General features: G+C 33.9%; 2 protein-coding genes across 2 annotated transcripts; both read right to left on the bottom strand.

Annotated features, from left to right (window-relative positions):
- Positions 1-1,337: 1,337 nt before the first annotated feature.
- Positions 1,338-5,652, bottom strand: LOC129904008 (putative proline-rich receptor-like protein kinase PERK6). Its single transcript, XM_055979540.1, has 8 exons — positions 4,809-5,652; positions 2,833-3,390; positions 2,646-2,732; positions 2,489-2,559; positions 2,300-2,376; positions 2,039-2,180; positions 1,761-1,922; positions 1,338-1,583 (listed from the first exon to the last, which is right to left on the bottom strand). Exons 1-8 carry the CDS (start codon positions 5,650-5,652, stop codon positions 1,338-1,340), a joined length of 2,187 nt encoding a protein of 728 aa, XP_055835515.1.
- A 6,368-nt stretch (positions 5,653-12,020) lies between these two features.
- Positions 12,021-13,488, bottom strand: LOC129902046 (uncharacterized). Its single transcript, XM_055977062.1, has 3 exons — positions 13,297-13,488; positions 12,635-13,056; positions 12,021-12,471 (listed from the first exon to the last, which is right to left on the bottom strand). Exons 1-3 carry the CDS (start codon positions 13,486-13,488, stop codon positions 12,021-12,023), a joined length of 1,065 nt encoding a protein of 354 aa, XP_055833037.1.
- Between the last annotated feature and the right edge of the window lie 1,091 nt (positions 13,489-14,579).

The raw sequence follows: 14,579 nt of genomic DNA on the forward strand, positions 1-14,579 counted from the left end.
GATATCTATGAGAACTCAGAAAAGGAGGATTGATCGGTGGCTTGGAAAATAAGACAACACTTGATAAGAATTAGGAATAGTAAGGAATGATAAGCAATTGTATCAGTTGGGTTAAGGCCAATATATACATGGGGTTCTTTATAATAGTTCAGATAAATAAAAAAGTTAGACCCTTCAGCTAGGGAACACTTCATCGAAGTAAACCCTGTAATTCAATTTTAATCCTCAAAGGATGTGATCTCGGCTAAAAAAACTCTTCATCAGTCGTTATAGGATTCATTTGTGACTTCCCCTTTTCGGAGAGTTTTCAATCGAGATCCAAGTTGAGCAAAAAATTAAAAGTTTCCTCAATAAATATAGGATTTGTCGAATGTGAATTGATGAGCAAAGTTGATCAAAAAATGTGGTGAACTTTTTTATCACTTGAAAGGGTATTGGCTGAATGCCTTGGAGGCACCAAAGATCCTTTTGATCACCCCTACCTTGCGGGGGCTGTAGATCGAGTTTTGGGCTAGGGTTATCAACTTTGTCCCCCTTTGAAACTTTCTTCTGGAAAAACTTTAGTGAATCTACTAGGTTATCGAATGATAAAATAAAATAAAAAATGCTAACCTAGAGTCCTTGCCCGACTAAAAAAAAGGATCTACCGATAGAATGGGGGTAGATAGCCTTTTTTGGCTATAGAGATTGAAAAACGTTTTTCAGGAAAGAAACTATACCAGGCTCACTAGATCGATGGATGGTCTCTTTGAAATTGGGTTGTGGTTTGACAATGGAGTGGAGAGCAGTTGCTATCACGGGTAGTCCGAATTTTGGGCTGTGACACTTGTATTCAGTTCATATTTACAACACCACATAGTTCTCTGTTTAGACACATAATTGGGTGAGATCAAAGCTATAGAAAGGAAATGGTCTTAGCTATATAATCAAATGTGAAATAAAAGAAATATCAAAATAGATTATTGTAGAAACCTACATATAATTAATGACACACAAATAAACAAAAGATTAATAAATAAGTAATTAGCACATACATCGACGAAATATATTGAAAACAATTCGCAATTAGTATCCCAACTCCCAAAGTAGAACAAAACTAAATGATTCAACTGATAAACCCAACTACAAAATGGTTGGAAGGATGTTATACTCTTTACAACCCCCAGCCAAATCTCTAATAAAGCCTCACAGTTGTTGTTTAAATACATAATTATTCCCTCAGAAAGCCAGTTTTCAATTCCTAAAGCATCCTTGGAAGCCCAACTAATGTTTGTTGTGTCTATAATGTAATTATTACTTATAGATTCATCAGAAGTTGAAGGTATCATTCATTTTCCTCAAGGGCTACGCTTTTTCTGCACATGTTCTTGAGATTCACCACCGGAATGAACAAATTCACCGGTACCATGTTCACTGCTTGTGAATTCTTGACTCGACATTTCAGATTTCTTGAACTTCTTAAGGTCATATGAACCTCCATCGTATTCGGAACTTTCACCAGAACCAAACATTGCACTATGGGACTTCTTCATTCCCTCATTCAAATCATCCAGAGACACATCACCTTCTAAAGCACGTACGATCTACAACAATAAATGTAAATACAAGTAATTATCAGCCAAGCTGTTTCATCATATATAGAAGAAGCTGGACGAGTATCCTTTTTAAGTGAATATATGGCTATGAATTGTGAATTAGGAAAGGCTTTCGGCTATAAAGATTATAAACATCTTTGAACTTAATATTAAGAAGAAATTAACCTGACTCATTTTGGGACGTCGTCTTGCTGAATGTCTGATGGATGCAGCAGCACAGGCTACCATACATAGCATCTCTTGGGCATCAAAATCTCCTTGCAAACGTGGATCTATTAATTCATCATAGTTTCCACCCTCTGTTGCACGAATGAGAATTGGCCTAGCCTGGATATAAAACAGATTTGAATAATTTGATGTTGTGCTTAATTTATCAATCAAATATGGAGTTTTCTAATCTTAAGTATGTAAGCGAACAATTAAACTTAGTCACCATGGCATACCCATTCCACTAAAGTATCATCATCACTGGTGATGTCTATAGGACGACGACCAGTTATAAGTTCCAACAGCATAACACCATAAGAATAGACGTCAGACTTTTCAGTTAGCTTGCCACTTGAAGCGTATTCTGGTGCTAAGTACCTATTTTTGACATAAATAAATATACTTAAGTTTTTCTTTTGATTTTTGCAAATATTTGAAGAATTATGGAGTAGAAAATTCTCACATTAATAATGAAACTAAAAAATTGGATTACTCACCCAAAAGTGCCCATGATACGCGTAGAAACATGTGTATTAGTGTCTGAGGAAAGTTTAGCTAATCCAAAATCAGCTACCTGAAAGCATCATCGGGACAAAGGGAGTAATAATAAACTTTGTTAGGAAACTGAATGAGCAATTTGCGTACTGTCGGCTTCCCTAAAGACGGTCAATTATTTTCCAAAATACCTTAGCTTCACAGTTGTGGTCCAGTAAAATATTTGCAGCTTTAATGTCTCTGTGAATAATGCGAGGTTGACCTGTAATTTATGTAAGGAAAGAGCAGTTTGTGAGAAAGTAAATACCTGATTTATTAAATCAGAATAGAATGAATAAATGAACTTACAATCTTCATGAAGGTATGCAAAGCCTTTGGCAGATCCTAATGCAATTTTAAGCCTCGTAGGGAAGTCCATAACTGGGCGACCAGGTCCTAAATAAGGATGCAAAGAGATGAGGAAAGAAAATAATTAAGTAGTTATGTGCAATGAGTATATGTTATTTTTAGTTAAAAATGAAAGCATAATTAATACCATGAAGGTGATACTCAAGAGTGCCATTAGGAACAAACTCATATACCAACAACCTTTGAGATCCAGCAATGCAATAACCAACTAAAGAGACAAGATGGCGATGATGAACACGACTAATGATTTCAACTTCAGCTTGAAATTCTCGTTCACCTTGTCCACTATTAGCTTTAAGACTTTTCACTGCTATATCCTTACCATTAGGCAAGACCCCTTTATGTACAAAGCCAAAACCACCTTGTCCCAACAGATTAGACTTAGCAAATCCTCCAGTTGCAGTAGATAAGTCATCGTACGTGAAACTGCTTTGGTTAAAACCAAGAGCCATTGATGGGTGTGGGGGTGGCAACGGAGGTTGATGTGGACCAGAGAAAGCAGCAGAGCTCAATTCACTGCTACTCATCATTGGTGGTGGTGGTGGAGGTGCTATTGGCCAACTCAGTTCTGAACTTACGTTAGTACTTGCTGGTTGTGGAGTAGGCATCTTCACCATATGTTCAGTTGATTGAATGTTGTTGTTGTGCCAATTCCCATATTGTCCACTGTGATAGTAGTCAGTACCTGCACCATACATTGTCAGATACTAACACATTTTTTACTCTAGACAGATTCTGCAGATTTAGAGAAAAACACGCACAATGAAATAAGAGACTGTTTTCTTTTCATTGTTAGGAATTACAGCCAGTTACTATTATAACATATTTGGTAGAAAACAAAGTTAATGAGCTCAAATATCATGGGGTGTTTGGTTTAGTTTATAAGTTTGTCAAATCAGAGTATAAATACTTTTTGTCTTATATTTGATAAGCTAAAATTGGTCAAAAGTTTCAAGTATATTACTCCTAACTTATTTTATTTTTTATTTGTCAAATTTTGATTTGAAACATTTATTAAGAAGACAATAATTGATATGTAAGTTTACCATTTTACATCTTTTAATTGATAGTCTTACACATATTTACTCATTATATTTTGTAAAGACATTAACTCTATGTTTATAAATTGAGGGTATAATAAGAAAGAAAAAAAATTGTCCTTCCTTGATTTGTCAAAAACAACAACTAAAAAGGAAAATCAAATTAGAAAATATTTGACAAGTAAGTAAAAACGGATGGAGTAACTTTTCAGCTAATAAACACTTTTTGTTTGATCAAAATTTTATTATTTATTCATAATATTTTTTAGATTCATTATTTGTTCCTTAAACTTATTTTCTTCTTGCAAATATTTTTCTGAAACAAACAAGAGTAAAAGTGTGTTGAAGAAAAGTTATTGATCTAATTATTTTTTTTTGGAATATCAAGATTTGCGGAAGTGTATATGAAGCAACAATTTTTTTTTCTGATCAAGTTATTGAATCAGGATATATTATTCCAATTCTTTAGTATTATTTTTTCTTCTAAAGATAAGTTTTAATGATATTTTTATATAGTAAAAAATATTGATTATTATTTACTCAAATTTAAATATGTCAACTAGAAAAATATAGATCCGGTTATGTCAACTAGAAAATTTTACTTTAATCAACAATGTATCAAGAAAGAAATAAGTGGATTAGGTATAGTACCAATTGAAAAAAAAAAGTTAAAGGAAAATTCGATTGAAAGATGATTATTCATAACTCTACATCTCAAAAAGTTAGAAAAATAAATTATAAATAACGTATATGTTAGAATATTTTTTTTCAAAAAAATATATCGGAAAGGTCTCTTATTATAATTAGGCTTTAGGCGACCAAAAGTATTGAGAGGCCCTTGAATTCATAGTAGTTTTTTTTTTTTTTGGTTTATGTAGATTGAGAACCAAATAAAAAATTGAGAACCGGATAAGTTTTCAATAAGTGCACAATTACCGGTTCTCATCATAGCTACTGCATTTAAAACTAATTATATTTGAATGATGCTAAATACGAAAACAGTATGCTCAACATAAAATATAGAGTAGAAGTTAAGAGAAGAAAGAAAAGGCAATTCACATACTCTTGCCTCCATGAGAATTGTCCCTGTAGTAGCCCATTTGGTCAAGTGGCCTTCTCCTTTTGCGTTTACAGCAAGATATGAGGAAAACTAACATGACAAGAAGTAATAGACCTCCTGCAACAGCAACTCCTACAATAATGGCTGTCCCGTTATCATTAGGCTTGTTATTATTATCTAATGACTTGCTTGGTGGTGGCTTATGCTTCGGAGGAGAGAGAAACCCGGAATTGGGAGAAAAAGGAGAAGGAGGAGGTGGTGGAGGAGGAGGTGGTGGTGGGGGTGGAGGAGGTGACGAAGCTCCATTTGAATTTGAGGATTTTCCTGGTGGTGAAGATTTGTTACCATTGTTGTTGTTGTTGTTGTTACCACTATTATTGTTGTTGTTGTCATTACCTCCATTATTGTTGTTTATGCTGTTACCTCCATTATTGTTGTTGTTGTTACCACCATTATTGTTGTTGTTGTCATTCTTATTGTTACCATTGTTGCTATTGTTGTCGTTATTATTGTTACCATTGTTGTTGTTGTCACCATTATTATTATTGTTGTTATTGTTATCATTATTATTGTTGTCATTGTTGTTGTCGTTGTCATTATTGTTGTTGTTACCACCGGAAGGAGATGAGTTATTATTATCCCCTGATGGCGGTGAAGGTGATGAATTTTGAGGAGATTGAGATTTTGAATCATCCGATGAAAATGAGTTGTCTTGGGATGGGGAAGAATTTGACGATGAGCCAGATGGTGGAGAACTCGAAGAGGGTGAGGATGATGGTGGTGACTTTGATGAAGAATCTGAAGATGGTGAATTGGATGATTGATCATCCTTAGATGATGAAGACATTTTTACAAAGTCTTGATCACACTTTATATCAAAAGACGTTGTTTAAACCCCACCGTTCTCCCAAAACAATGAACCCTGTTCATTAAAGATTGATCAAAATAAGCAACTTATACAATAAAAGAATAAAAAATTAGAGAACACAAGTTCATTTATCATTTAAGAACAACACTTTGTTCTCTATATAAACATGTGAATCATGAAATGTCAAAAAAAATAAAAATTGTTCATTAATATTAATGAATATGAAATGTATGAAAAGATGTTATTATTGTAAAGGGTATGGAATATGATAATTTCTTGTAAAGACAGAAGACAGAGAAAGAGGAAGAAATTAGAGAGAAAGGAGAAAGAAAGAAGATAACACCTTTAGGAGAATGGCAGGGAGAGGATTCTCAAAGCAAAGAGAAAAATTGCCGCATGATAATAGTTTTTACTAGTAAACAAAGAGTCGTCTTTGTGTCCTCATATTCCTCCTAAAATGAGGGAACAAATTAATCACTTTATTTAGTTAACAATAATAGGATTACTACTTTTGTATGGAATATATGTTTAACTTCTAAATCAATTCGCTAATCAGAGGCCGCAATATCATTAGAAACTTCTATTGGCCAATAAAAAATGATGATTAGAATAATTCATCTTTAGCTTTTGTTATTTTATTTTGTAATTCCTTTTCAAGGCCCAACATATGTCACTCTTTTCCACCTGTGGCATCCCTTTCTTTCACACAATATATTAACCAGTCATTGTTTTCTGAATTCGGTGCAGATTGTCTTAAAATCATGAGTACTAGAATGAATGTTTGGATTTGTCCTTGTATTTTACAAAATGTTCAACTTTTGGCTCGAAATTCCCTTTTGTCACTAATATTTCCAATATTATACTAGAAAGATGTCCAATTTGCCCTTATGATTTGTGGAAGGTCTAAAATTTGCTATTATGAGATCTAACTTTGTCCTTCTAAATGAATACACAAAAAAATCTATTTATTTTCGCTGCACATTTTTTCATCCACTTTAATTTCTTTCTAACTAGGGGTGTACATGGACCGGGTTGGTTCGGATTTTTTACAAACCAAACCAAATTATTTGTGTCGGGTTATTAAATAAATAAACCAAACCAAACCAATAAAAGTCGGGTTCGATATCAATTTTTCTTGGGTTTTTCAGTTGTTTTCGGGTTTTTCGGATTTTTCATAGTATCTAATAAAAAGCACAGAGCAGTGCTTCTTAAAAAGAGTTCTAGTACAAAATATCAACATATAAGATAAAGGCAGAACACTGTTTGAAGTTTTAACTTTATAATATAACTTTATAAGATGGACTTTTTTTGTATATTATTTAGATGAGCTTCTCAAGTCCAAATCTAAATATAAGAAAGAAAACAAAAATTATGAAAAATTTTAAAAAAATATTTATAAATTATATTTTAATAAATATTTTTATGTATAACATAATTTAAAAGTAGTATATCTATAATCAGGTCGGTTTGGGTTCGGTTTGATTTTTTTTAGTTAAAACCAAACCAACCCTATAATGGTCGGGTTTTTTTCCAAACACCAAACCAAGTCAAACGAAACCACTAGTCGAGTTTTTTTCCAATTTGGTTCAGTTTGTCGGTTTGGTGCGGTTTATCGATTTGCCCTGTACAGCCCTATTTCTAACAATAATTCTAATTTCCTTATAAAAAAAAATCATTATCCAACTAATTTGCTATTTTCTATTGTTACATTCATTGGATTGAAGTCCCGATAAACCCCAATTTAATGCCTCGTCTCTCTCAATAATGCCTACGCCTTCAACTCATGGAAAAGGCTATCTACGTCCAATTCAAAGTTTCTTGCATTTTTCGATGTAGTAAAAAATCTTAAACACGCCCTTTTAGAAATTCCTTAGTGTCTGTTTGGAAAGTCACTGTAATTAGAATTGATCTAATTATTAGGTCAATAATTACACAATCGAGTAATTATATAATATAGTAAAAAAAAATTTAAAAAGGTAAAGTTTATACATTATAATAATTATAATGACATGTTTGTTTGTCATAATATCATCTCCAGCCCAATTTCAAATTTCACAATATTTCCTATTTTGTGTAAAATTTAGTGTTTTGGGGCTCCAACGCAACACCCTTTTAGTATGTGAATAATGTCACACCAAATTTGGTATGACATATTCATCCACACTAATTCATTTTTTCAATATTTTAATACTATTTTCATTATACAAACGTTTACTTTAACATTTTATAAATTATATATTTTAATTAAGTCCCTAGTATAAGTCCTGAAATATCATGTCATAATGGTACCTACAAAAATTCACCAGTAGGTAAGTCTATCCCATAGCCCGGAGCCAGAAGCAACGAGCTATCACGCGGAAGTGAAATATATGGAAAGCCAAAGGACAAGATAACAAAATAGAAGAAAGAGATAGAGTCAAATATACAAAACAACATCCCCCAAGATATGATATCAGCCTGTACTCGATCTGCTAATTCAAAATAAGAGATACAAGGCATTACAAATACAATTTATACATGTCTGTCTTTGAATTCAAAATGAAGACTAGTCCTATCTAAATAGAGGGAGAATGACTACTATGAATGCCAGAAGCTCAACCAATCTCTCAATCCCAAAAGCTTCTCCGCGCGAGGCACACGTCAACAGCGAGAACTCACATTGAGAGAAACTTTGAGGAGACTTGAAGCTTTGAGGAATTCTCGAATCATCTTGAGGGAAACTTGGGGAAGAAGACTAGAGAGTTTTGAGAGAATGAGAGTGAATAGGGAGGTTAGGGTCTTTGAAAAACAGTTATAGTCTCCAAAATAGGCTTAAAACGACATAGTATACGATTTTAAAGAGTAGGAAAATACACAACTACCCCTGACTTAAAACTGTCGAACAATTTCTATGATTGTACTCTACGGTCCGTACATCCATCTACGAATCGTACTGTTTGTTCATGGATTCTATGTAATGAAATTCAAGTATCTAATAAGAAACCAAAGTCCACCATCTACGGACCGTAGTCCATTTGATAAACCGTAGAAACCTCTCGTACACTAAGTCTAAAGGGCCTTTGATGAATAACTACAACCAATCAACCACAGGTTGTATTTCATTGTACGATCCGTACGAACCATCCGTAGAATCAAAGTACTAGAATTCCCAACTTCTGAAGATCACAACTACGAGCTCAATTATGGATCGTGTTCCTGATCATAATTTTTCCTCTTGGCTCGTGTATTGAGGTAAGAGAGTTCTCATTTTCCAACTTTCAGGACTCTTAACCACGAGCCTATCAATGACCCGTACTCCTAACCATGAACTGTCAACCCAACTCATAATTACTGAACCAATAACTTGAAATCCCAAGTCTCATCCATGACTTTCATCCACGCATCGTAGATCATATTGTGACCTATAAATGGGCCTCGTGGACCACTACACTAATTTTTTTGTACTTTTCCAACTTCAACTGTTTTACAATTCTAAGGTGTTATAAATTACCTTTGAATCAATGAAAATGGTCAATAAATGAGCTCAAACACCTTAGACCAAGCTCTCCAACTATGGGTTTCATCGATCATTGATTTGGAGAAATAAAGGGGGAAGACACTTAAAAGTGCCAGCGATCATCGTCCATATGGACCCCTGGTTGCAGGCACGATATCACCGAGTGGTAGATGGTCGCAGGAGCGAAGGTCAATGAAAACCTCCAGCTCAACCAGAGCGGGCAAAAGCTCACTAGAGTGAGGTCTTTGGAATGACAGGGCTCTGTATGAGCAACTATGTTGATGTCACCAACTCTGGCTAGTGATCCTGCTTCTCCTTAAGAGCGGCTCCGGTAAAGATAGCCTAGCTCCTCAGGAGCGGCTACATCAACAACTACTGTATCTTCAACTTGGGATAAAAATCATAAGTTCTGAATAGACCCTTAGGATTTAATCGATGGGAATCGAACGCAAACCAAATATGCTACTCAACTAGAAATGACATTTTAGACTCAACAAAATTAATGAATCGATCAACAGAGATCATCTCATTGAAATGTTGACTGAAGTCAACACTACTACCAAAAAAAAAACCCAAAAGTCAACCAACCAATCCACACTCAACTCGACCACTACAGGATATGAACCAAAGGTCTTACTAGATCAAACTTAGCATTTTGAAGCTAACTGTGCTATCAGAAATATAATCAAAGCTCGTTTATCAAGAATGTTGGCTAAAATCAACCCTTTCAACTTTAAAGCTCCAAAATGAAGAAAACTCACCTAAAAAACTCTCCCGACCACCTTGAGAAGCGTGCTACCCATTTTGATAAATCAAAGGTATTGTATAAGAGCTACAGGAAGAGGTAAAATAGCTGAGAATGAGTGTATTACATGATTTGGGGTCAAAATATGCATTTTGCGTTTGTCCTCGACGCCTGATAACATTCTTCTCTGCATTCGTTGAGACTTGACCGTATTTACTAGGTAAGATTTGATTGGACCTCCGTTGATGCGACCATTGACCACGTTACTATGATTAATTTTTTTGTTGTTGACCGCGATCGCGACATGTTGACCACGATCGCGACATGTTGACCACGTGTTTGCAATGACCAATTACACTGTTAGTTCTAACTTCCTGTTTTAGTCCCCATTTTGCCTTGATTTCACTTTATTTCTTCTTGTTTATCTCTCCAAACACCTCTATGTCTCATTATCATGCAGTATAAGAAGAGAACCACAATAAACGGACCTATTCTCGAATAAACAAGGCAAAAATATAAGGTTAAAGATAAGATAAGTTGGTAAAAATACCCATTTATCAGATTCCCAAGTGAATTTTCTTCAATATTTTCATTCCTCCATAATACTTTAAAGATGGCTAAGACTTTTGTTGTCAACTTTCAAATCTATGTATTAAGAGTAGACATTGAACCTCTTAATATGTCAATTTTTATGTGATCTCTACATCTATTGTTGGGATAACAAATGATGGTCCCCTATACACTTACGTAGCATAGTCACATGGCATACTAGATGTACAACAACTAACTCTAAAAGTAGTTCCACCTCATAGGCCACCTGGCCTGCTATTCGTATTATTTTGTATGACCAAATATATTTAGGACTTAGCTTACTTTTCTTATCAAATGTAGTAACTCTCTTCATAGGCTATACCTTGAATAATACCTAGTCATCGATATAAAATTATAGGACTCAACCCCTCACATGTGAATAAGATTTTTTGTGGCTCTGGGCAGAATTTAATCACTCCTAAATCAATAAAACATTCTCAATTGCCTAGTGGACCAAATATGTAATAGGCACTTCTGCTTTACCACTTCAAACCAGCCGATAATATACCTACAATATTGTCTATATTGATATCCAAATGGTGTCATATGGATGCTAGAATAATACCTATTATTATGTTCAAATTTGCAACTTGCGCCCTTGGTGTATCCTACACCACTAGCATTTCAATAATGCAAGGTCCATACAACTTTAGAGGACCTTTTTTCTTGGTCCAATACCTTTTCCTAGCCGTGTATATTAGCAATTATTTTTTACTTGACACCAATCATCCTCGAGCTCAATGCTGGACTTCAAAGACGTGACACTACTTAAGTATTGTTAAGAGTAGACTTTTTCAGATGGAAGAATAGCCCTTTTTGTTCTAACATCACTAGATTTTTCTCCTTTTAAGTTAATTTTTGTAAGCGTAAACAAGGCATCTCATTTTCACTTGTAACACAGGTAAACTCCATTATAAAACTCTACGAATATAAGAAATTTACTACCTTCTTATTTATTACATGTATTTTTTTAATTCTTGTTCTTAGAATGATTTACCTTTTAGTGTTCATTATATCACAAATAATTTAGGTAAAATAAAATTAATTTAATTGGTCATAATTCACTTTTTTAACTCTATTTTTACAAATTTAACTATTATTGTAAAAAAATAATTTTTTTGATGAACAAATATTGTGGCACATAATGTATTCTTGGGAAATCGTTTATCTAAAACATATTGAATTCTTGAGCAAATCATTATATAAAATATTTTGATAGATCAAAACTAATTAGAAGAGTTAATATATTTAAAAAGGGGTGAATTGGTCAAATTATATACTTCTACATTAATAATAAAGAGGATTAAAACATTATAATGAGAAAATCAAAATTAGAAAAGTAATCATAATATAGTGAGATGCAAGTATTACCAAAGGAAATGAGCTATGAAATTTTTCAAAAATTAATGTAGTAATTACAGTGTAACACACATAGTAATTTGACGAGAATCTAATCCAATATTATTCGTTATAGAGAAGATGATTATGGAGGCCATAAGAACAACCCAAAAATGATCAATGATTCTCAAGTATACTAACAACCTCAGACTTCTGTTCCTCACTTAAATCTAAAGGAAATTCGATTAGAAACTGAAGCACAAGATCTCCTCTACTTCTACTTTCCTGTTTAGGTCTAGGCATGCCTTGGCCGGGTATAACTTTCTCATATCCTGGATGAATGATTTCATCATCAAATGACATAGTCCTAACTTCGTCTACACCCAGAAGTGGTACAGTGATTGTACATCCTGTGAGAGCCTGTACTAGAGGGATTTCAACTCCAAGAACTAAGTCATCTCCTTCTCTTTTGAAAAGTGGATGCGTTTTCTCATCAATTGAGAATATTATATCTGCTCCAAGAGATCCTGTTCTCTCATCCCCCTTACCTTCAAATGTAATTTTTGTTCCTCTCTTCCATCCTGGCTTCACCATTATTGTTACAACTTCTTCTTCTTTAACAATTAGCCTACATGTCACAAAATACCATTGTCATCATATTTCTAGTAAATGTTAAGAAAGATTCTCAAGCTTATAGTCCCTAATTCCTATAGATCCTCAAGAAACACCAAAGGAACAAAATTGAAATTTTAATTTCATTTCAAAGGAAAAAAATAGAATATAATATATACCCTGTTGTTGCAACGACATCTCTTGTTATTATGACCTTCTTGATGCATCCGTTGCACAATTCCTCAAGGGTACAATCCAACTTTTTCTTAATTGGTTGAAGCTTTCTCCTGGAAATAGACTGAGAAAAAATGATAGGCTTGCTAGCAATTTTGGAAAGGTAATTAGGAGGTTGATCTGATACTGGAGTGCCTGGGGTTGTGGGAGTATTGGTTCCACTCATCGAAAAATATGATGGCATAGACGTGTAAAAATCTACCGTTGGGCTGATTCGACTCGTTGTTCTTGAAAGGAGTGTGGGGCTTGAAATTTGTAACTCATCCTCCTCCTCACCTTTTTCTTGCACCTTCGAATTTTTTCTGGGTGTTTTTGTTGCATCATTTTTAAATAAGTCTGCTTCCTCTCTTTTTTTCTTGCTGAGAACCTGAAATCACATTCGTAAAGAAGTATATTCAAAAATCGTTCATTTATAACTTTCAACAAAGGTATCATTATAACTAAATTCAATTTTTTCAACTCTATCATTAACTTCAACATGTTGTCATTTTTTATGTTTTAGTTCAAAAATTTATCTAAATATTTTGCTCACATGAATAATGCAGGATATGTCAAGTTTTCTACATGAATTGATAAATAATACATGATAAGCTACACACATGCATACCCTATAGGCTTCATTAATAGATCGAAACTTTTCTACTGCTTCAGCTTGATTGGATTTATTTCTATCAGGATGCCATTTCTTAACAAGATGTTTATAAGCTTTGCAAATGTCTGTGAGAGATGCCGATTTTGAGATTTCTAGAATTCTATAATATTTTGAGGCCGACATCGGCGACTTTGTAGATTCTCCCATGTGAGATGATTATTTTCTATGTGTTTTTGTTAGAAGCTTAAAGTTGTAGGAGAAGGATATCAGATAGAGAACATTAGAACATAAGGGGCATTGGAGAGAGAAAGAAACCAAAGATTTTCAGAGGAGGATAGGAAGAAAGAATTGAAGAAACGAAAATTTGTGGAAATGAATATAAATAGAAAGTGGATAGTATCCAAACAAGTGTGTGACAAAACGTAATTAACAACCGATAATTTCTTTTACGTATGAATCATATAGGAGTATCTTTTACCCCATTTATCTTTTTATATAATAAGGAAAAATGTCAAATATTTTCATGAACTATTAAAAATTGGATAGTTTTATCCTCTGTTATGTTTTTTGATCAAAAATGTTCTCGTCGTTATGATTTTTGCTAAAAAAATATCTTCCACTACCAAAATAATTTTAAAACACCCTTCGTACTAACGGTTGCTCCAAGATTATACGAAATGAGCAATATTTACTCCTGAACTATTTGAAATAGGGAGGGTTTGCCCTACATTTATATTTTGGGATAAGTGGTCGATCTTAATTATAAAGACTAGAGCAAAAGCTTATATTGCAGGTTGTGAAATTAATTTGACTATTATAACTAATATTGATTTGACAATTATAACTAATATATATTATATAATGCGGCCACAGTGGCCTACGAATCGGAGGAGAGGGAATCAACACTCTGTGAACACGGTTCCTGACCCATAAAAGTGGATAAGGATCCAAAAGACCTCCGTGAACGCAGCCAGTGGCCTGCAAACGCTGAAAACAAGGAGTCTCCTCTCCGCGAATGCAGCCAAGGGGCCCACAAAATTATAGAACACGTCTCCTATACCACAACGGGCCTCGCTATTAGAATAGAAGCCTCGAGAAGCGAAAAAAGGTCATTCTCAACCAAACTCAACTTTCCATAACTAATAATGCTGATGAAATTTTTTTCGAGCGCATTTTCAAAGAAATGTTGACCAAAGTCAACCTTAGACTAAATTTCAAAGGGTAAAGTGACAAATAGCCTCAAACTCACACCGAATGCCTCAATACGCAGCCTAATTTTGTCATTTTAGAGCTGATGA

The sequence above is a fragment of the Solanum dulcamara genome, chromosome 9 (assembly GCF_947179165.1).
Source record: "Solanum dulcamara chromosome 9, daSolDulc1.2, whole genome shotgun sequence".
Lineage (NCBI taxonomy): Eukaryota > Viridiplantae > Streptophyta > Magnoliopsida > Solanales > Solanaceae > Solanum > Solanum dulcamara.